Genomic DNA, 25,190 nt, shown 5'->3' with positions numbered 1-25,190 from the left:
TGGAGGGAGTGAATCCCGAATGTTCATTTCTACTTTTAACTCTTTTTTGCATGGGTTCATCTTTCACGTGTGTTCACTATCCCCGAAAATGATCTGTATTTCGTTGGTCTTTTCGGGGATAATTCGTTAACGAATTATACCCGAAAAGACCAGCGAAAACCAGCGTAGTCGGGAGCTTGGGTTACGCCTTGCTTTCTTCTTCTTTGCACCTAATCACTTTATTTTTGTACTAAGTAAAAATGTTTACATTTGGTATTATAATTCTTTTTTTTTATTGCTACGATAGGGAAAAAACGGTTTGTTAATATGTGCAGGCTATAAGTTATGTGCGCTAGACGATATGAAATTTCTGTTTCAACAAAAGTTTCAACACATAACATAGAACTGTCAAACTACATCGTTGGATCCAGCTTGAGTCGTGTTGAAAATCATACTGAGGAAATTAAAAATTATGATGATGGAAATGAAATATCAGCTTGATGTGGATTAACATCTTGCAGGCGGTGAACAACGTTTACATGCGAAAGTAAGTAGGGAAACCATATAACCATAGAATTAAGCATCTTAAGATCTATGAGGAAATTTAAAAATCACCCATTACTGCGTAATAGTCGTAGTATGGAAAAATACGCGTACAACATATGAAATAAGCGTCAACATACACATTCTCAACGTCGAAATAAAGCTATAATTATTTATTTATTTATTGTTCATCCGATATTTATTTATTGTCCGATTTATTTATTTATTGTCGATCCGATTTATTGTTCGATCAATTGTTTGTATAATTTTGAAAACTAGAGTAAACATTCTTAAAAACGTTCAATGGCCCATTTTTGTTTTTCTATGTGTTCTGTTTTTTCATCAACTTCATCTGGTCAGCCTAACCCAAACAGAGGATAATGCATGTTTTTAGTACCATACACCAAATACACGCAAATAAATTATGTGTTGGAGAACTGTTGCAAGATATTTTATTTATTAGAAAATTTTCTATTTTTTACTAAATACGAAGCACATTTATGTGTATGTGCATTAAAGAGCCACTTCAATTATTCGCAAATAATGTTCCAGATGCATTTTCTAAGAGAAAAAAAAGGTGATTATTTTTTGCATTGGCTTAATTACTTCCATTGATCGTACTCACTTTATCATGGATTGAAGAATTATCCAGTTCATACAGCAAATACTCACACATCGTTAGTGGGAAAATTGTATGCTGATTAAATCGGCCGGCACTAAAAAAATTTGTCCGATACAACTCTATTGTATATTCGTAAGCTTCTTCCAAACGACCGTGGCGTAGATAAGCACGAATGAACTGGATGGGTATATTTTCGAAGCACCAGTTTTTCAGCCATGACGGAATATACGCACATCTTGATAGAATACGATTAAATACCGCCAAATATGCGTCGACAACCAGGGTATCCTCTTCTTGGTCCAAAGTATCACGTAGATAGTTCCATACAGATGTAACGCTATGAGAAACAGACAATACATCTGACACACCATTATCATTTAGCCATGGTATACCAGCATCATCTTCAATTGCATCAATCGTCGACGCAATAAAATTCGCGGAAGAAGATGCTTCTATGCAGGAGCTCGTTAAATGTTCGTAAATAGTTGGCACCATGGACCGCGCACGGCAACGTGCTAATTTCATTGCAGAGCGATATAGTTTTTGTTTCAACATTAATGAAATTAGATTGGTGGCATCAAGCGATGTAACAAGCTTGCAACCTTCATTTTTTGTAGAGAGCAAAAGAGCACAATGCACAGTTATTAGCTGTTCTTCAAGTCGTTTTGCATCAACTATTTCAATTTTGTCATCCTGAGCGATATGATTTGCCTGAAAAGAAAACATGAAAATAAGTAGCAATTATTGTTATTCTAATTTCTATTAGACGATGTTTGAATACCTCGATTTTATCGATGATTGGACAATTAATCCAAGCATAAGATTCTTTGGTGACGCTCAACGAATTTAAACATTTCATTACACAATCAAAGTATCTGTTAAGGTGATTGAGACTGCTACATTCAAAACAATTTCGCATGCTTTCTTCATAAGATATAATAGCACCTAAATAAGAAATAAATAAATATATCATACATTAAAAAGGTTTTAGTGACTCAGTTATTAGTGAGAACAATATTTCACTTACTTCTACGTAAATTTTTTTTGTTCATATAAAATGAATATAGAAAATCATATTGTATGCAATCACTGATATCTGCAGAACGAGCACTCATGCCAACAATGTTAGTGAATTCTTCTTCCAATCCATAGTAAGGTAAATCTAAAAGTATATCCAAACGTCTCACAGAAAACAATAGACAAACTAATTGTCTCAAACAATCTTTTTTGCGAGCTGGTTCACAATTTTTTATTAGAGTGTTATAGGCTTCTTCAAAATGTCCCAAATGAACGTGGCAGCTGTATTCAATGCTCTGAAACATAGTCTAAAAGAAAGACAAAAAGATGAATAAATTTGCTCAAATGAGGCGCAAATAAATATAAAACTGACCTGTTGTACTGGTAGAAGCGTATTGTCGATTCCAGAATGCACTAATTTGAGAACACCATCATGAGCTCCGTATTTTTGAAAAAGACGAATAAGTTTCAAATGAAATGCAGAAATTGAGGCATATGGCGTTAGAACAGTTAATTTTTCATCTTGGGACAATATTGTTTTCAACATTCGCTCATTATGTATTCCTTTCCAAGATAACGGGAAAAGATCAAGTGCTTTAAATGTATCTCCTATTGCCAGGCAAGATTTTGCTTTAATGAAGTTTCCTACCAAAAATAGGAAATTAATGAGACTAAATTGTCGAATCGAATTAAAAATAATATAATTACTTGAGCAGCTGTTCCATTGGCACCAATTACATAACAAACGAACATACTCGTCTATATGTACATGTAACTCATTCTTCGAAAGCCATTCACCGAACAAGAAATCATCACTAGAGGGGCAGCTGGAATCAGCAAAAATATGTAATATACATGAATGTTGGAATTGAAATTTAAAGATATAACTACTAAAGAGACGATTCTTACATGTACGCAATAATTAAGTTTGTTTTCTGCCGCAATGTTAGTAGGTTGATTGTATGAAGTGACGATACTGCGTTTGTCCTAAACAATATCTCATTACTCAGTTGAGTTACTGCGTAAGCTTGTAGTAAAGTGACAGATGTTCGAGCGTTGAACGAAAAAGAGGTTTGGAAGTTGTTGCTGAAACCCGAAAAAAAATAACATAAGAATATATATGTAGAGCAATATATCCGTTATGGGTTCAAGTCTATAATGGACCCCCCAGTAATAAGGACTGACTATCCGGCTGCGTGGTACTAAATTAGTCTGCGTCCGTGTCTATAAAAATATGTTTACAGTGGAGCGCCGTTTATCCGGGCCCCTTTTATCCGGTTGTCCGTTTATCCGTGCTGTTGAAAAATGACAGTTCAATACATAGATGACATTGCGTGCTGAAGAGGATATTTTAAATAACGGTTAACAGAGCATTTTGTCATAACACATTTGTCATGGCACATTTCAAATATTCTCATCGGAAAATCATGAAGTTGATAAAACTGGCTAGGTTTTACCAAAACATAATATTAATTTCAAAAAATAAACCAGGATTTAGTTATAAAATAAATACTTTGACTCATTATCCGTGTTAATCGACTATCCGTGCGAGGTCTAGTTTCGAAGAGCACGGATAATCGGCGCTCCACAGTATATAAAAAAAGAGCTATCTATCTGTCGATCGATCTATCTGTATATGTATATTTCTCTCTATACTATGTATATGTATATGAATATTTCAGCTTACCATTTGGTCCAGTCAATATCTAATTGCCTGTGTGCTATCCAATTCATAACATGATAATATCTTAATGTGTTTTCAGTGTCTGGACGAATTTTTGACTGCATTGCATCGATGATATGATAATGGAAATTGTTATGACGTTCAATTACGTGTTGTACCAGTAACAGGTTACGTAGTAGGATATATCGCAACTGTATTGTTTGTTTTGCTGTTGATAATGCTATTTCATTAGATAATTCATTACTACTGTATGCTGTACATCCATGTGATTTTCTCTGACATTCTGAAATATATTGTTCTTTATTTACTGGTTGTAAGTACTCAAGAAATGTCTCGATTGCTTTCGGCAAATTAGAAATGCGTTGTAAAAAATCAGGTAACAATTTCTGTAAATTAGAAAAATAATAGTAATAATAGATTAATTGTTTTAAAAGACACTTACTGTAACATAAATATGTTACTTACAAGCACAAGAAGTTGATTTTGAGCTGCTCCTATAAGCGATAAATTATTATCGTTTTTTTCCCATCCTTGCCGTTGATGTATGAAACTGTCGAGTTTATCTTTTTGATCCATGGTAAGTGCTTGTTCGACATCACTCAAAAATGTCACAAGGAGCATCATTTCATGGTCGTCTTTAAGCACATTTTCGATAGGACATAAGCGATCATAAATGATTGGCGCAAAAAACGCAACCTCTACGCCGTCACAAATGCGAAAAAAACTAACATATTTTTCTCTTATAATTCCAGCATTAAAAAATGATGTATTTTTTTGTTCTTTTTCGCAAATGAACAATCCAATTGGTCGAGAAGATTCAAAACGGTACTGCATGCAATACAAGTAAAATTTCTCCCAAAGACCATTTGATATTTCTTGTATTTGATCCTCGTCCAAAGGGCCATTTTGTCGCAAGGTGACACATTCTAATTGTAACTGGTTTTCCATGCAAGTTATTGCGTAACGCTTCAACCTAAGCATGCTAGAATACATTCCACTTGAGTTAGTTGTTACACTTGCAATATTACGATTAAACATCTGGAATAAATTAAAAACAAATATGTATATTATCATCTATAGTGTCTATATAGATGTAGTGTCTACACTACTTCCTACATCTTACCAACAGCGATTTTCTGATAACTGTATCTGAAAAAATACCAGACTGAAAAATGCGATTACAGTAGACATCTTTCAGGTTAATGCCAGCTTCTAGTGGTTGATGTTCTTTATCGCTGATGTTTTCCAAAATTACGGGAGACCACACATTATGTATATTTTCATTACCTTCGACGTTAAGTTCATAAAACAAAGCTTGTGTTTCACCTTCAGCGTTGCACCATAATGTCCATAAACGCTCATCACTTAGTTTGAAATCAATAAGATCGTTATTCGGTGCTAAAATAGTACATTGTGGTTTTAATACAACTGATGAAATAGCTCCCGTACTAGAATCGTATGAAACTTCTGGACGTATTACAATGAACTCCGAAAACGTTTGAAACGAAAAATATAAGGCTAGCAATGACTGTGAGCACCGTAAGATAGAAGTATGAACTGTAAAAAGTATGAATACATATTAGTTAAACATATATGATTTTATGTGATTTTACATAATTACATTCTGTTTCACTGCTTTGGGTGTATTTTGACAAATATTCCGAAGCCAAACATCGACCACTAAGGAGCCATACGCGCAATGTTCCATTTCGATGCAACGTATAAAGGAATGTTTGATTCTCTGACATCCCTTGGTCAAATGACAATGTGATTACTTGACTAGAATCAGATTTTCCTCGCCAAGAATCAGCAATTGAATGAATTAATTTGGAAATGGTTAAAGGATTGTGATCGAGTTCAGAACAGTTAGCCTCAATTTTATCGCCTTCTATTCTTAACGCCAGTAAATGAAGAGAATTTGTACATGCGATTGCAATTTGGCATTGCATATTATTACTTGTATTGGTGACAGTTGCAGCGACTGGAACTACTTGTCCTGTTGAAAAAATTATTAAAGATTAAATATATATTATCATAAAGTAGTTTTTTGTGAATGATATAAGAGTATAAAATAGGGTAGTAGTACCGGTGGCACCAATTGCCAAAGCAGCCGATAAAAATTATGCACTAGTTTGACCATTTCGACCAATACATGTATCTACTCGAATTGGTATCGAGGACGAATTTCACTTATCGGTAGATAAAATTATAAATTTAAATCGACAAATTTAAAAATCAATCAAATAGCTAGAGCCGGTCTCGTGGTACAGTCATCAACTCGTACGACTTAACAACATGCCCGTCATGGGTTCAAGCCCCAAATGGACCGTGCCGCCATACTTAAGACCAGTGCTGCAAAATGTCACTGTCAATGTCATAAAAAAATCTGACTGAAACAAAATCCATATCAGCGTCACGTACTTAATTGTGATAATCAGAGGTGATACTGAGAACGGTTGTTGTGACCAATACATGCTTCATGCCATTTTGGCGACCATTGCTTGGTCAGTCACTATGTCACGACTTTTTTTTATTGTGGACAGTTTTGCAAAATGTCACTGACATAGTCATGACAAATTCCGGCTGAAACTAAATCACGTCAACGTCACGAACTCTACTGTGATGATCAGAGGCGAGGCTCAAACAGTTGATGTGACCATCACATGCTAGGTGACATTATGTCTTAGTCAACAACCAAGTCTTGGTCAGTCGCTTGGTCGCCACATTTTCAGTCGGTGATCATCGCGATGGAGATATGCGGTGCTTGCGAGTGGTTCAAAGGAACATAATGAACATGTTCTCGCGCTCTGGTTGACCCGACAGATAATCAAAGCAGGCAGAGGGAGAAAGCATGCTCATTCGGTTGCTTGAGCCTACACGCCAAGTATATTCCAAGAATGTCCTGATTATCGCCGACAACAATGTCGTGACCAAGTGAGTGACCAAGAGTTGGGTGCTAGTCAAAATGTCACCAAGCATATGATTGATTCTCGAACTGTTTGAGTCTCGTCACTGATCATGTCAGTTGTGTACGTGATCTGATTTGAGCTTCGTTTCAGTCATGAGTGTTGGTGACTGAACGGGGGCATTTGGCAGTACTGTTCACAGCCAGAAAAAATCATGATTGTGCTTGCGCCGGCATTAAGCTACCCAAGTAGCAACCGAAGCCTGTTTCTCCCAATTTCAACCCCCTCATGTCCAAAAACTGTCTGCGCTCACTATTCCTATCCCATTTCTACATTCCACAACGTTTGTTGCGTTCTCGCTCATCAGGGTGTTAGTCAATTCTCTCTTGCCATACGAAGAGAATTCTCCTGCACACTTCGTGTGTTTGATTCTACCCATCCCTGTTGAACACAAGTCATTTTCTTCCATCGCACTCGTCTGGGTGTTTGCTCTTTTCCATCCAAGCCAAAGAGCGACTTCAGTGAGCTCTGAACCGTGAACGTGAGAGTGTGTGTTACACACGTGAACTATTTTTTCTGCGTAAAACACTTTCCCCTACTGCACCATCCGCGATGTTCTTTCTGCTTTATCGGAGGACGAATTGTTATCATTTAATTGTTTCGGTAAGTGTCCTTTTTTAAGTGTCTAGTGCTATGTGACATTTATTCCAATTAAAGCATTGCACTTTACAAGTTTCAGATATGTGCTGCTACCGCTAGCAGTTCCCCAAACCTCGCCAGGCTACCAACCACCGTTTGTGTGTGTATGTAAGTATGAGAGAACACATGTGTGGAACTGGAACTGCAAAAAGAAAAGAATAAAGAGTGTAAAGCAGCTAGGCTGCCGCAACCAAATAAAGAGAGTGAATTCTCATTTCAATCCGAATAAACTGGGAGATAGTGATGACAATGCGAGAGAGAATAAAACTAGAAACACGAAAGAGGGTCATACGAAGTGCTTTTGGATTTTTTGCCATCGCGCCAAGGACCGTAAAGATATCAGGTCAAGTTATAAGCCCGTTTTGACAGCTAGGTGGAAGAAGAATCGACGAAGAAAACTGACAGTTAGTTTTCCGCGTTTGGCGAACGCTTCAAGTTCTCGAAGGAAAATTTCCATTTTAAATCACGGGCTGTGTTCTAATAAACTAAAATATTCACCCAAATTGATCTCCACCAAATATTGACCATGCAAAACGTAAACAATCCATCAATACATATACAAGCGGAAAACTATCTGTCAAAATCGGAACCCAGGGAGGGGGGGGGGATCGCCAAAAGCGCTATAACTACACCTTATTATACATTCCACCTTGCATCGCGCACATTTTGCTTTATGCGCGCGACTAAGTGATTCTTGATGAGCGCGATGGCTCCCATTCAAAGGCCTTCGGCTTTGCTAGCTGGCTAAGCTTGTCTGTCAGAGTATCGCGTTGGACTCAAGAATTCGCATGTCGCGTTCGGCTTTTCATGACGCACTTTTATTAACTATCAGCAATGATCATCAAGCTACCACGGATATGTTCATTGTTCTCGTTGGTGAAAATCTCGTTATGCTGATGACATTTTGCAGCACTGCGTTGGACTGACTATTCTGCTATGGGAGGAAAACAAAAAGTCACTGAAACCAAGCCCACAAGTGGTGCGGGCAGGCCTTGATCGACAACGGTTGTTGACCCAAAAAAGGAGAATGTTTAAGGAATTCTTTAGCTTTTTCCTCATCATTATGTATAATGTGGGATTTTTTGGGATTGGTACTAGTATTATTTATAATTTGGGCTATATACCTTAATGCTTTGGTTGTTGTCTGCTCCTTGATACGATCAAACATGTCTTGAAATTGATTTATTTTAGATTTTTTTATTTAATTTATAAAAATGGCTGTTATTTTTTTACTTCTTTGTCTGTTCAATCGTGCGTGATTTGTTAAATATTTTCCTGCCTATGTTTCGAATGGCAAATGCAGTTTTTAATTCATGATTCCATCGATTGTTTTGTTCGTTTTATGTTGTACGTGATATTTTTTTATTATTTTTTAAAATTGTTTATTGTTTCTATTTTTATTTATTTAAATATTAAAGATAAAGCTTAGAAACTAACACTTCTTCTTCTTCTTCTTCTTTGGCACAACAACCACTGTCGTTCAAGGCCTGCCAGTACCCAATAGTGAAGTGAGCTTGGCTTTCAGTGACTTTTTGTTACCATAGCAGGATAGTTAGTCCTACGTATGGGGGCACGGTCTATTCGGGACTTGAGCCCATGACGGGCATGTTACGTCGTACGAGTTGACGACTGTACTACCAGACTGGCCCTAGAAACTAACACTGCCTAGCTTTAATTAATGAAGAGTAATTCCTAACAAAAAATGCGCTGTTTAGGAAATGGTTTAAGTGGAAGGAGAGGAGACTTGGAGACGGGAGTGGAAGGAAGGCAAAGAATATGTAAAATCGAAGTGATCGTAATCAGTATTAAGCTGTCTGAGGCAGTTTAGCAAGGGATCATTATGACAGTACAAGTTTCGACGAGTGGGGATGGCTAATACAGGACGAGGACGGAGGGATCGAGAAGGAACGTAGAAATGAATGGTAGAAGGGAGGTCTGGAACATCAATAGCGTTAAGGATCTAGCCGTCTTTTTTCTAAAGAGTCAATTTCCAAAAGTTGACAGCGGACTGCATACGGGAATCGAGGAGATAAGGGCATTATGCACCGAATAGCTACTCTAGTGACTCTTTCAAGCCGAGTAATACCTCTAATACTAAAGGACTCCATATAATGCTGGCATATTCTAATATAAATCGAACCAGAGCCACACACAGAGTTTTAAAACAGCGAGGATCATTGAAGTCAACTGTTGAGCGAATTGTTAGGCCGTGAATTTGGCTGACTCTGCTAATGACGTTTCAATATGGACAGAAAATTTTAGTCTGTCGTCAAGCAGTGCCCCAAGGTAACGAACTACATTAACACGATTTAACTGCGTACCCATAGCAAAATAATTATGTATCAATATACTACGAGCACGAGAAAAGGTCACAACAGAGCATTTTTCTGGACACACATTTAAAAAGTTGGATGAGCACCAGCGGCAAAAAGAGTCAATAAAAAGCTGAAATGTGAGGAAGAAAGATTTCGAGATCGTCTGCTAAGAGGAAATTTAACAGACACCATTTATGAACAAAAGGAAAAGAAGGGGACAAAGGACATTACTTTGGGTTATGCCAGAGGAACAAGAAAGGTTATCACATAACACGTTGCCTAACATGACACGGTATGAGCGGTTTGAAAGGTAAGACTGTAACCATTCAATGAGAGAGTAGAAGAGAATCCAAATTTGTTAAGCTTGGCCAGAAGTAGAGATTGTGAAACACGATCAAAAGCTGCTTTTAGATCAAAGTAGACAGCGTCAACCTGAATACAATTATTCAGGCATTTAAATATAGAGGAGACGAAGGACATAAGATTGGAACTTGTTGAACGTCCAGTCATAAAGCCATGCTGCTTAGGACTTATCCAAAACCGGAGAGTACCTCTACTATTTGTAATTCCACTAAGCTACAGGAGGGCAAGCAAATTTTTAAGATCACTAAAGCTTGACGAAACTGAACTTGGATGAATGTGCGTTGAATGATCAAATTGGTACGGGCTATTTGCAGTAGTGATGAGAATAGTTCCGAAAATCGAGGAACGGAACGAACCTGCCGATCTGGAGATAAAGAACGGAACGCGGAACGCAGGTTCAAGATGACCTACCATGGTTACGCTTTTTTCAGTTGCTCACTTTATGTATGGATAACTTCAAAGTATTCTTTGAATATTTTGTATTATATTTTTTGTGCAGTAATCACACAGTTTCAATTAAAAAAAAGCTTAATAATAGTTTACTGAATGTGTAAAACTATTCTTCTACTAAAATATACCCGCTTAACTTAAGTAGCCCGCTATACAGTTCCTTTTTCATTAAAAGCTTAAGGAATTTTGTTTGTTTTTACTAAAATTAACGGTGGGAGCAACAGGTTCAGTTTGAACCTGCTTGGATTGAAAATAGGGATCGCGGTCCGGATGCTTGCATGCTGGAACGGATCGCACCTGGCAGGTTCGGAATACAACGCGCATCACTAGTATGGACACACACACAGATTCTGTTTATGTGAGTGATAACAGCGCAAGCCATACTCTCTCAGTCAAAGAGATAACGGTACAACACCTGAGCCATGAAGCCAGAAAAGGATAGAGATTTGTGATTGGTGGGATGTTAATCACCAAAATTTAAAGAGACAATCCTGCACTAGCGGTAAGCGCAATGAAAGAAATGTGTTTCTTCTGGATATATTGATATGGATGTTATCAGTATAGGTGCGTTATTTGGACTGGATTGTGGTAGTCAATGAATAGCTATGTGTTGTGTGCTAAGCTGCTTCTTTGCGCATACATCTCCAATGAGCTCGTTTGAATTTTTACCAGAGATCTTCTTTGTGCAACTAAATATTGAGGGTGCATGACATGTTTATCCTTCCGCAATAATTTCTTTAACGCCGTTTATCGCCCCGTGAAACAGAGCTTATTAGGACAATTAAAGTGCCTAAAGGACTTTCACACCGGTAGTCCACCGTACAGTATAATGTCAACCCTACGGAAACAACTAAAGTCTATGTATTTTAAATAAACCAATGTTATTCGATGCTATCTGCTTCTATTAAGAACTATTAATTCAATCAGTGTAGTGTAATTTAATCCATACGAAATTTAAAAAGCCGATTAAACTTGTAAGCTTTTTGATTTTGCATCAAAATTTCATACGCGTTGCAACAAATTTCTGATTTACTTCTTTATTTAGAAGTATAAATAGGGAATAATGATTAATTTTAGTAAAAACAAACAAAATTCCTTAAGCTTTTAATGAAAAAGGAACTGTATAGCGGGCTACTTAAGTTAAGCGGGTATATTTTAGTAGACGAATAGTTTTACACATTCAGTAAACTATTATTAAGCTTTTTTTTAATTGAAACTGTGTGATTACTGCACAAAAAATATTATACAAAATATTCAAAGAATACTTTGACGTTATCCATATATAAAGTGAGCAACTGAAAAAAGCGTAACCATGGTAGGTCATCTTGAACCTGCGTTCCGCGTTCCGTTCTTTATCTCCAGATCGGCAGGTTCGTTCCGTTCCTCGATTTTCGGAACTATTCTCATCACTAATTTGAAGGATGCCGAGGTGGTTGTGTGTGTGAAATGCATAATTACATGAAATTTTATTTTTCTATTTTTATTAATTTTTTCGACATAATTGGCTTAGAAAGAGATATTTTAAGTATGCCGGGGTGTTTGGATGTGTGAAATGGATAATTACATCATCATTTGGTAAACGCACGCTTGTGTGTGTATTGTTTTTGGCTCAATGCGTGCGCTAGGTGTGTCATTGACAAAAGAACGAGGCGTACTGAAGTTGCAATCGCCGATTTTTGCCTTATACAAACTCATTCGTGGTGCAACACGCAACTGAGTTACGAGTGCCGACATTGACTATTAGAATGTGTATTCGCTCTGTGGAACACTGCAACACCTCCTCCCGACCACCACTTAAACAGCTCTTTTGAGGGCTACCAAATAATTGCGACAAGAACTATGTCTTTCGGTCAAAAAAAAGTTCGTATTTTTATGTCAAAAGGTGTACCTGATGGGCCCGTTGGTTAGAATCCACGGGAATCATTCGTTGGTCGGATGACACACACACACACACACACACACACACACACACACACACACACACACACACACACACACACACACACCACACACACACACACACACACACACACACACACACCACACACACACACACACACACACACACACACACACACACACACACACACACACACACACACACACACACACACACAACACACACACACACACACCACACACACACACAACACACACACACACACACACACACACACACACACACACACAACACACACACACACACACACACACACACACACACCACACACACACACACACACACCACACACACACACACACACACACACACACACACAACACACACACACACACACACACACACACCACACACACACACACACACACACACACACCACACACACACACACACACACACACACACACACACACACACACACACACACACACACACACACACACACACACACACACACACACACACACGCACACACACACACACACACCACACACACACGCACACACACACACACACGCACACACACACACACACCACACACACACACACACACGCACACACACACACACGCACACACACACACACACACGCACACACACACACACACACACACACACATTTATACGACGCCACCAAGTGGTATGGATCCTAATTACATACAAAATGTATTCTTCTATGATTATACTTGTCCAATTTCATAAAACAATTATTGTATCCCGACATTTGTTCGAAACTGCCCACTGTGCACTGTTAGATTGAGACTAAAAATTACGTTTTAAAACTTGGGGAAAGTGACACGCGGGTTCTCTGATGGCTAACTCAGAAGGGCTATTCCACCACCAGGCCACCAAGGATAATCAAGGATAAATAAAAAAAAATGTAATTGATTGTGACGAATGAAGGTTGTGTAAACACTCTTTACCTGATTATTAATTGATTGATAATTAATGTCAACAAACACATACTCACCTATATCATTAGTAAAATTATAACAATTTAGAGGATCCAACATGTTGTTTTCATTTAAATGAAAAATAATAGAATCATTCAGAAAGCGTTTCTGGTGATCCATTGATGCAGGCATTTCAACTGATATCCGATGAACAAAAGCAGTTGTAACGATTATCATGATAAATGACGTATTTGGAGTTTTGCAGCATTGTATCGCAAGAACAGGACTTCCTTCAAAAGTTATTTTCATTTCAAAGTAAATGTCGTTTCTGTCCAAACATATTTCACTAAATAAAATGGTTTCTCTGCATGTTCGCCTGGAATAAAAAAAAAAACTTAATTATTAATATTACTTAAAAGCATATTGGGCCTAGTAATGATACTGCACTCATACCGAACTAGTCATGAAAGGTCGTATCCAAAATAAAGCATAAAAAAGACAACCAATCAAATTCAGCCGAAGTCATACAAACCGAAACCCTGAGTCCCATCCAAATTTAACAGATTAAAATCGACAACACCCTTGATACGATTATATGTGTATGTGTGCGATAAATGTGTGCGTATTTGATAGCAACAGTCGCACTAGCTTACTTGCCGTATGTCGCCGTTATATGATATATAGACGCGAATAGACAAATAGAAAAATATTTAGCGGATACTTACAACCCAAAATAAAAGTATTCTTATTAATACATGATTCGTTAAGGCAGCGTGTGTACTAGCGGAAGAACGTAAGATTCTTCCCAAGACCGTCTCAGAGTTGGGTGCCGGAATCGATTCCTTGAAAAAATCAATTTAAACGACATATTTCGTCACTTTTCAATCGCTGCTAATTACTTATAAATAATCAGTAACATAAGAAAAGGCTTTACTGTGATTTCAGTAAACGAGCTGTCATTTAGGTGAGCACCGAACACTACTGAATGATTCAATAAAAATTTTTTTACACTCCAGTGAAAACAAAACACTCCAGTAAAATTTTACTAAAGCTCAGTAAAACATTATATTCTGTGTAGTAGGGACGAAAATGGCATAAGAAACATATCCCATGACATATCCATATCCAATATCACATATACCTCACTACAATAGACACCTAGAACTCGGCTGTTGTCGATAAAACACACTAACACATAGAATCGAGAAACTGTATCCCAAAACTTGTTTCGGTTTGAGAAGAAAAAAAACATTGCATTTTTTCACAAATTTCATCCTTCTTCAGAAACGACTGGGTACGGAATGTGTAGTAACTTTCTTAGATTTGGAGAAAGCGTACAACAAAATAAAAACATACATCCTCATTGAGAAAATGATATAGACTAACATCCAATCCAAATAATACCGCGGGTAAATGAGTTCCTTAAAAATAGAACAATTGACCACGTTCTTTACAACAAGATAATACAGATTCTGTAATTAGATGGCTTGCCACAAGGAGAAGTGATGTCGCTCAAATTATTTAAGTTTCTCTATATATCTTCTATATATATAAAAATCTCGTGTCACGGTGTTTGTTGCGAGCAACCTCCGAAACGGCTGGATCATTTTCAACGAAACTTTGCACACACCTTATGATGGTATGAGAATAGGTTTTAAGATATAAAAATCATCCAAATATTACACTAAAATTAATTTAATAATGATTGTCTACTCCCATACAAAAAGCAGGATTGTTGTTGTGTTGTATGCAGCACTTTGACACTTGGTGTAAGGTGGCTGGCGGTTTACACTCGATGATCGGATCCTGAGGGGATACGGGCACGATACAAATATCCCAAGTAAAAGAGCAATAATGGAATATTTTAGTTTTTTCGGAATAACTCAGTTTGTCGGGTCAGTTAGTTAATATATAAATTTCGTGTCACGGTGTTCGTTGCTAGCAACCTCGGGTCAGTTAGTTAATATATAAATTTCGTGTCACGGTGTTCGTTGCTAGCAACCTCGGAAACTGCTGGATCATTTTCAACGAAATTTTGCACACCCCTTATGGAGGTATGATGATAGGTTAGGTTTAAACTGAACTTAATTGCAAATTTCTAACTATCTAACACACCTTATGGTGGTATGATAATAGGTTTTAAGACGTACAACATTTTCAGATGTAACACTGAACTTAATTTGATTGCATTGATTCTAACTTCCATACTTAATTTGATTCTAACTTCCATACAAAAAGCAGGATTTTTGTTGTATACAGGCGGTCTCCGAGATACACGGTTAATCGGGACCGATAACGATCGCGAAAAACCGCTTATCTCGAACTTCCGCTTAAGTCAGATTTCACAGTTTTTCGTCAAAATATCACTTATTTTCCTGTAAGTTTACTTCAGGTGATAACTTTTAGTAATTTTTAGATATAATTAAGACTGCATATAGCAATTTAAAACCTTCTTAAAGAATTAAAAAAATCAACCAGAAGGGAATTGATTTTGCATTTTGTAGAAATATAGAATTCGAATAAGTGTATACCTCACACATCCTTCTATCCGGGTTCCCTTTTATCCGGCTTCCCGTTTATCCGTGCTGTTGAGAAATGACAGTTCAATACAAAGGTGACATTGCGTTATGAAGAGGATATTTGAAAAAAACGGTTATAAAAGCACATTGTCATGACAAATAACTCTATAATTCATGGCAAATTACAAATATTCTCATTGGAAAAACATGAAGTTAATAAAAACTGGGTTATTTTTATAAAAAAAAAACATTTTCGATTTTTATAAAAAAATAAGAATATTTTCCAAAACATAATCAGGAATTTGTGATAAAACATATCATTTGACTCATTATCCGTGTTATTCGCATATCCGGGCGAGGTCAAGTCCCGAGAAGCCCGGATAAACGGCGCTCCACTGTATACAGAAATTTTTTTTTTTAATTGTGGTGAAAATATACGTTACAGGTAGTCCCCGAGATACATGGTGCTTCCTATACGCGGATTTGGAGATTCGCGGTTTTCTAAAGTTGACAATTCTTTGAGCAAATTGTACTGATTTCACTCATCAATCGTAAATTGCCAAATAATCTCCCTTTTGATCGAACGATAAAAACCATTTCGATAGGTTTTTTTTTATATTCAGCCAGAATAATATCAAATAATTATTTAAGTGGCTAAAACCAATCTTCATTTGCAAATATACACGAAAATTAGGGATATTTTGGTTGGAAATCAGGAGATTCCACTTACCCGGCGCTCTAGCACCAATCGAACACGACATCGAACATGAAACATGTATGGGATTTGACATGTTTGTCTTGTTTGTTTGTTTGTGTCTGACAGTGCACCTCCATATGATTATATGGGTTTGTTCGAGTCGGATGTTGTGTTCGATTGGTGCCAAAGCACAGCCTTACACGAAAATTCAAGATACACGTTATTCTGCGGCCGTTTCGGTCCCCATTAACTGTGTATCTCGGGGACCACCTACCTATCACCGCAACACGATCACAAAGGTTAGCGGTGCAAAGAAGATGGGAATAGATCAATCCTCTCCTCTCTCTGGTTGACTGATCAATTGGGTAGAATGAGAAAGCATGACGATTTTGTTAGTTGGGTTTATTTCCAACAAAGAACAAACGTAAATTATTTCGTGTTAAAAAAGTAAAAAATATCACAACGTAGGGACTTTCACGGAACACCATACACACCCGGAAGAATTCAGGACACACCGTTCATTTGAAAACAATTGTGACACACTTATCAGAACTAACCAAAACGTACAACATAAGCAGGAACAGTTTATGCATTATAACACAAACCAGGAACAGTATATGCATTAAACCCACACAGGCACTTAGGGCTTGGTACTTGTTCCGACGCAGCGTATCTTAACGCATTGCGTGACGCACGCTGGTATCTGTTCGCTGCGTTCTGCATGGATGTGTCAACACATTTTACAAAGAAAAACATCAACAAACAGTTGCGTAATGCGTATAATGCGTATTATTTATAGGTTCTGAAGTGATTATATTGTTAAATTACAACTGTAAAATCATTTCCAGTTGGGCTCAAAACAGTTCAAAGCATTTTTACGCTTTTTTATAGCATATTGCATACTAACCCGCACACACCTGTTTTGCAGCAATTACGAAATTACTTTCTCTACATTTATTTTGCTTTATTTATAAAATTATTTAGTAGTCCAATTACACGCAAAACTGCGCTCGAAACAATTTAACGTGAAAAAATATCGATTTTTACCCGATATGGTTAAATCATTCTGACAATCGCATCTGATGGAGCACAGACGCGGGCCTTAGTGACAAGAACCATCATTCTTATCAACAAAAGACAAACGTAACTAGCTGAAAGAAAACAATAACATTCCAACATACAACCCAGAAACAAATGTGCGAAACCCTTAAGTTCCTTTGAGTATAAATAAAACCAACTCCGATCATGGCAAGTCAGATTCGTTCGGACTGTCAGGATGGGACTATGCCCATCCAATATATGTCGACTTCTCATTTAAAAAGTTGAGTTATGAGTCCTACCCAAGCTTAGGCCTCTAAACTCCAACGTTTCCAGTAAAGGAAACCAATTCTGGGTTTCTATGATGGCCTGGACGATCTGGTGTTGAAAAGAACAAACAAAGTTCGAAAGCTTCGAACAAAGTATTATTCTACCTCGATATATGTCAGCGAAACACTGACCAACCGCGACGTTGATCGATGTACCGTATGTGCGATCTTCACATTACATGGCAACCGTAACTATCTTCCGAACTCATTACACTGGAACCCATAGCAGCAATCGAACACGACATCCAACACGAACAAACCCATATACAGGGTTTTCCAAGCCACTTCAATGTTGGAAATGAAGATTTCAACCACGTTAAACAAATTCTGAAGGCTGCACGGGCGATTTCAAGTCTGGAAAGCCAGATCAAAACCAAAGTTTTGTATTCAAAATCGTAACACTATTTTTTAATTTTGGTATACACCACTTCAGTCTGTCATTTTGGTGGTCAGTCGCCACTATGGGATAGAAGGAAATGCAATACGTCAAAATGTTTAGTGATGGATATTTTTTAAATCATCCCAACGAATACAGTATAGAAATCATCAAATTAACAAAACTATCAATAGTTTTAATTTTTTTAATGAATTTTATAATTGTTGTTGTATAATTGTTGATTCTACAACCGGATACCCGTGTATGATTTAGATTTTAAATCTTTTATAACTTTTTACAGAGAAGTCGCAGCGACAAAAAATTTTCATGTATCTTTAGATTTTTTTATTCTTTTATTTTTCGTGCAAAACAAATTCAAAACACTCGAAATATGTTTTTCTTCGATATACTTTTTGTTGCCTTACCTCTACGACCGACATACCCGGGTATCCCATACATTTCCTATAGGGAATGAAAAAAATTTATGCTAAAACTTTAAAAACTTCTGTTCTAGTTGTAGGATTTGCATGAAATTTGAAGAGAAAGCGTATACATTATTATTCTTTGCCTTTGTTCATTTGATAGAATTTTAAAAATTCTTCTTATTTTTTATCCTTAAACTAATGATCACTCACTTTTGTATTAGTAACAAATCTGTAATACTGCAGGTGTTACGGAACTAATTTATTATTTTTCGTGCAAATTAGCATGTTTGTTATTAAATTTCAGTTCTTGCTATTATATATTATGGTTATATCGTTCGAAGTGTGAAATTATTTTATGACGTGATATTTATTAAAATTTGTAATAGCCAGGAAATCGCGAAGTTTAATGTAAGATGTATAACCTTTATGTTGGGTATAAAAATGGGTATATCACAGTATTTTTTGAATTTAAAAGAAGTTTAATTTATGAATTTTCAATGAGATATGTACATGAGAAATCACAGGAGAAGTAGAAACGATCGGTCAAGCTCTCTGTCAAATCTTTTTAGTTTCGCGGAAACTTTAGTACGCCCCGTTTTTTGTTGATTCACATTGTCCGCAAGAACCCAAAGGAGCATTTCTGTTCTTCATTTCAGCATTTCTGTAAACTGTGAATCACATTTATATTTCATTAGCCATTATGGAAAGTAGTGACTGGCTTTCAATTGAAGAACTGGCTGATCTCAGCCTTGAGGAAAGAGAGATATATAATCAACAGAGACTGCAAGGAAATGGCCGAAGATGAAAGCGACGAAGAAGTTTTACTTTATCCATCCACTGGCGAGTACCAATATGTTTGTTTAGTAAATGGGGCTCTGAATGATTCTGACGCAGAAGAACAACAGGTCCCAGAATACAATCAAATAGATTCAGGTGACAAGCATTCTGTGACGAGTGGCTGGACGAGTATACTGCGGAAGAATAATGGCACTGTTTGGTCCAGCGAGCGTCCGGGAAACACGCACAAAATCTTAGCACACAATATACTCAGATAAAAAAAAACACAGGTCCAACAAAAAAAAGGATTAAGCATAGTTCATACATTCAACTGCTGACAGAAGAAATGTGTGATTTGATTATTAGAGAAACGAATAGGAAAGCAATTCTATGCTTCCAAAATTCGAATGAAAGTGATCGGGTGCATTCAAGAGATTGGAAGCCTCTGACAAGCTCAGAATTTGATGCATACATTGGGTTGCTTCTCTTAGCTGATGTTTCGCACTCAAACTACATGCCAGTTACAGAGTTGTGGAAAACATCTTCCCATCCAATGTTTCGGGCTTCAATGAGCATCCAGCGATTGTGGTCGATCAGTCGGTTTATCCGTTTCGATAATGGTCAGACGCGACAGCAGCGGAAGACGACGGAGCAGCTATCATATCTGATGTTTTTCAAATGCTCAACGCTAATTTAAAATCATTTTATGTGCCTGGAACAAATGTCACCGTAGATGAGCAGCTCTTAGCCTTTCGTGGAGACACAGGTTTTACGCAGTACATGCCGTCTAAACCTGCTAAATACGGAATAAAAGTTTGGTGGGTTTGTGACTCCTTATCGCACCCTCTAGAAGGCCAAATATATACAGGCACCAAGCGCTGTATGTCAAAAGCATCTGCCTTTTGCCCCACGTGAAGCATTTTTGTATTTTTTGTTATTTTAGTAAAAATACGCATTCAATTGCCTTGCTTTCTTCAGAAACATTGTATAGAAATATCATGACTTTAAAAAAATATACCATGTAAAACTCTCAGGCACCTCTGTGACACTGGTTTAAGCTTATTTTCTAAGTGGCAAAAATTACATCAATATGCTACTAAACCTTATTTTGCATTTTTATTGGTTATTTGTTATGCAATGGTTATGAAACTTACATGGTGTTCATAGAACACTCTAATGAATACATTTTAAGCATTGGAAAGTATCTTTGTAGTGAAATAATGCTTAAATTGAGGATGCCCATTTTGCCCCACATGCCCATTTTGCCCCGCTTTCCCCTACAAGGTGGAACGAATAGGCACACCATACCCGAAATGTGCAATAACCGATATCGGTGAACGTAAGTATTGCACCAGTGCGAATGAGAAGAATATTACATATACTGCGTACCATATGTGAGAAAACGAAAAACGTTGTCCTTGCACATTGGGGTGATGTTACTGGCCTGTGGTAAGTTGGGAACAATATACAAAACATCCCATTAATTGAAAATGCACTTGGTGCGATAGGTGCCACCCTGTTCATACGACCAAAAAAAGTGCGTTATCCTCTTTTCCTCTTCTCAGTAGAACATGGAAATAACAGGACCTAAGATTAAGGCTAAAATGATCGACGACTACAACAAATTGAAAGGCGGTGTCGACAATATGGACAAGTATTTGTCAGAATATACCACAATTAGAAAAACCAATAGGTGGCCACTGGCTTTTTTAACAATATGTTAGAGGTAGCATGCTGCATTCATATTGTACAAAGAAAATAATCCACAGTATAACACGTCCATAAAAAAGAGACGTATGTTCCTTCAACAACTGTGTGAACAATTGGCAATGCCAAATGGTAGGGTAGTGGTAGGGTAGGGTTAAGCACACCGGGACAAATGTTCAACATTGGAAAACAAACCATCAATCATTGAACATTTTGACGTATTGCATTTCCTTCTATCCCAAAGTGGCGACTGCCCACCGAAACGACAGATTGAAGTGGCGTATACCAAAATTGAAACATTAAAGGAGGTTGGGACCTATCGCCAACGACGTTAACCACCATTCGATAAATATATCGACCAATATAATAACAAACATGGCGGATTGGTATCGCGAAGCGGCAAATTTGTCGACCGATAAAACGGTGGAAGCAATTGTCATGGCTGCCTTAGCAATAGTCGGTAAAAAGTCGAGCAGTCGTTAAAAAAGTCGGTAATTTGTATCGCGAACGGCAAAAATTGGCTATATCGATCGATATAATTATCAACTGCTACGAAGCAGTTGATAAACAGTGCAGAGTGCACATTCTACGTGAGTTATACGGTGATTTGGAGTAATAATCATGAAGTAGAATATTTATTGAATTTGAAACAAAGCAGAAAAATATTTCATATGAGTTTATTATAAATATTGGAAAAATCGATCCTAATACACACAAAAAATAGTGAAAAATAAACGTGGGAAAAATAAAGATGGACAATACAAGCTTTCGCTTTAAGTATCACGCAGCCGTAAAATCAGTCCTTGCTAAGGAGGAACGGTCCATTTTAGGTTTGAACCCACGAGGGGCATGTTGTTATGTCATGCGTGTACCAAGAATCTCTTCTTCTTCTTCTTTGGCTCAACAACCGTTGTCGGTCAAGGCCTGCCTGCACCACTTGTGGGTTTGGCTTTCAGTGGAATTGGACGTCTGACGTCTAACTGCTCGGTCGCATATCGCTGTGCTCCGCGTTTTTCCAAAAATATGTAAGTGTATTTTCTAACGTACCCAGTTAATACTCGTTCAATTGACTACCAAACTGCTTCCTGTTACTGTTGCGCGTTAATGTGTTATTTCATTGACCCACGACTGTGTATTAACGTTTTTAATCCGGGTAAACGGTGGTGTGATCAAAACCGCGCATAATTTCGCGATGGCGGCTATCGGTTTCGCGTGTGCTGTGCCACTGGATGCTGCCGACTGTATCGTCGGCTGTGCGTACTGTGAGGCTACTTTTCACCGCGGTTGTTGCAGGCTGCCTTCCGAGCTGATTGATGCGGTCCTGACTCACATCGATCTGCACTGGAGCTGCACTGGGTGCACCAATATCCTGAAAAATCCGCGCTGCCGATCAGTCAAAGAGATCGGGGCTCAGGTCGGTTTTCAAGCTGCTCTCACCTCAACTGTTGCGGCTGTGGGGAAGCTTATTGAACCGATTATCGCCGAGGTGCGCAGTGGATTTACTCTACTACAAAATGCACCCATACCTCAGCTTTGCAATACCGATCCTCGGCCCGTTGCGGGTAGAAAGCGGCGGCGTATCATCGAGGATTCTATGTCCCCTGATGTCAACAAAAACGTAAACATTCATCAAAATAACATGTATGCAGCGTCATCGCCAAGCGCGTACACTAACACTACAGTCGGCATCCCACCCCCGTCTACGCTACCGGAAGAACTCATGGGAACCGATTCGCTATCGTCACCGCTTCGAGCAGCGTTTCCCCAGCCGGCCACAGACAGAATATGGATCCGACTATCTCGCTTGTCCACTACCGTCACCGTGGAGCAAGTGGTCGCTTCTGTGAAACGCCGTTTAGCCACCGATGACGTCCTAGCATACTGCTTGCTGAGGAAGGGAGTCAGTGTTGACAGCGTAAACTGGCTTTCTTTCAAAGTGAGAGTACCGGCCGCCCTTCGTGACGCAGCACTCGCCCCATCGTCCTGGCCTGTCGGTATTGGTGTACGTGAATTTGAACAATCCCGTCAACGAGAGCATGGACACTCATCGTCACCAATCACCATCAAACACCGTTCTCTCACACGCACACCTGTTGTCATCGATCGCCGTTCGATGCCTCGCACACCAACATCCACTGTCTATCACTCACCGGCACACGCATCAACTTCACAGGCTCAAACACTAACATCACCACAATTGGGAGAACACACGCTGAATGACACCACTCATGGTCCTAATTCAACACTCATTGACGGCCCGCTTTTAATTCGCCGCACTTCCAACACCAACTTACAACAGACCACACTTGACCGTTTCTTTCACGAATAGACGAACCTCTGTTAAGTCTGCACAAACACTTACCTGTTATGTTCCTGCTGCTAATGCGCTTCGCACTGCCCGTTCCACTGCCTCTGTTTACTATCAAAACGTGCGGGGACTGCGCACGAAGGTCGATGAGTTTCGCCTGTCGGTGTTGGAATCCAATTTCGATGTAATAGTGCTTACGGAAACCTGGCTCGTTCCTAGTCTACCTTCGGCTTTGCTGTTTGACGATAGCTTCCGAGTCTACCGATGCGATCGTAGTGTTGACAACAGTCCATGTTCCCGCGGTGGAGGTGTGTTGATTGCGTGCTCTCAGTCTCTGACGTCACGGGAACACACAACGGTGCATCCATCGCTTGAGCTAGTGTGCGTTGTAATACAACTAGGCAATTCCCGACTATTCATCATTGCTGCATACCTCCCGCCTAGACTTGCCGCAAATGCTGCCACGCTCCGTGAAATCGAAAACTGCATTCGCTCATTATGCTCAACTATGCATCCCGGAGACGGTTTACTCCTGTTAGGAGACTTCAACCAACCTCTCGTCTCCTGGTCAGCCGCTCAGCATGATCCGGATTTCTCATTTCTGCATTATGAGCCACGTACGCGATCGCCTCTCTCCGCTCTGTTTATGGGCGAGATGCATCATAGCGGACTTTTCCAGATCAATGGTCATCTGAACACCAGCGGACGCGTCTTAGACCTGGTGTTTGTAAATAATGCTGTTGCTTCTGTTTGCCTTCCGCTAGAACTTTGCCTCACCCCGCTGTTAGCAATTGACACCTATCACCCTGCGCTTGAGTTGGCCATCCCGCTACCATGAGAGGAATCAGCCGTTCCTGCGCTAACACCACGCTTTGACTACGCGCGGACGGACTTTAACAGGCTCCTGCCGATGATCGCCTCGTTCGCGAATGTCTTCGATTGTTCCCGTTACGCCACTCTTGACCTCGCTGTGAAAGATTTTGAGCGGTTCATGTTGCAAGCCCTGAATGAATGCACGCCGGTGAAACGACCTAAACGAGGCCCCCCTTGGGGTGACAGAACGCTGCGCAGGCTCAAAACGGCTAAAGCTGCCGCGTATCGCGATTATTTGTTGCGTAGGTGTCCCGCTGCATTGCGCAATTATAATACTGCGCACTCTCTCTATCGGCGCTATAACAGGTTCCGCTACCTGGGGCACGTACGGCGTACGGTTTTGCGCTGCCGCGGCAATTCACGTGTACTGTGGAACTTCGCAAACAATCGTCGGAAATCCTCTGGTTTTCCTAGCTCCGTCAGTTACAACGGGCGCAACGGCAACAATCCGTCTGCTGTATGTGATATTTTTGCCTCGCGCTTTGCCGCCACCTTCCTTCCAGCGGTAACTGATGAGAGGCAGATAGCCGACGCATTATCAAACGTACCGGTGGATGCTATGGCCCCAAACTTCCCGATCATCGATGAGTATTCAATCTCGAAAGCGATTGACAGGCTGAAACCTTCGTTTGCTCCAGGGCCTGACGGGATCCCGGCTTAAGCGCTGTGGTACCACCATCGCGCCTATCCTGGCCTCGATTTTTCGCGACT

At 39.0% G+C, this 25,190-nt stretch overlaps 1 protein-coding gene across 6 annotated transcripts in view; it reads right to left on the bottom strand.

Annotated features, from left to right (window-relative positions):
* Positions 1 to 981: 981 nt before the first annotated feature.
* Positions 982 to 25,190, bottom strand: part of LOC121603588 (nuclear pore complex protein Nup160 homolog) — a 31,318-nt gene continuing 7,109 nt past the window's right edge. For 2 of the 6 annotated variants that reach the window (XM_041932551.1, XM_041932550.1), the window contains exons 3-14: positions 13,508 to 13,806; positions 5,467 to 5,841; positions 4,969 to 5,402; positions 4,311 to 4,883; positions 3,849 to 4,231; positions 3,071 to 3,247; positions 2,870 to 2,988; positions 2,535 to 2,806; positions 2,172 to 2,469; positions 1,926 to 2,089; positions 1,148 to 1,855; positions 982 to 1,083 (exon numbers count right to left, since the gene is read on the bottom strand). In XM_041932551.1, the coding sequence (XP_041788485.1) occupies positions 1,036 to 1,083; positions 1,148 to 1,855; positions 1,926 to 2,089; positions 2,172 to 2,469; positions 2,535 to 2,806; positions 2,870 to 2,988; positions 3,071 to 3,247; positions 3,849 to 4,231; positions 4,311 to 4,883; positions 4,969 to 5,402; positions 5,467 to 5,841; positions 13,508 to 13,806 (3,850 nt within the window). In that variant the 3' untranslated portion in view covers positions 982 to 1,035. Of the gene's footprint in view, positions 1,084 to 1,147; positions 1,856 to 1,925; positions 2,090 to 2,171; positions 2,470 to 2,534; positions 2,807 to 2,869; positions 2,989 to 3,070; positions 3,248 to 3,848; positions 4,232 to 4,310; positions 4,884 to 4,968; positions 5,403 to 5,466; positions 5,842 to 13,507; positions 13,807 to 15,961; positions 16,016 to 18,814; positions 18,852 to 25,190 lie in introns of those variants that run through there. The other 4 variants (XM_041932552.1, XM_041932553.1, XM_041932555.1 and 1 more) reach the window with 4 other exon arrangements.

Source organism: Anopheles merus, chromosome 2R (assembly GCF_017562075.2).
Source record: "Anopheles merus strain MAF chromosome 2R, AmerM5.1, whole genome shotgun sequence".
In the NCBI taxonomy this organism is placed as follows: domain Eukaryota; kingdom Metazoa; phylum Arthropoda; class Insecta; order Diptera; family Culicidae; genus Anopheles; species Anopheles merus.
The sequence above is the reverse complement of the archived record's forward strand: the minus strand, read 5'-3'. Positions and strand labels throughout refer to the sequence as shown.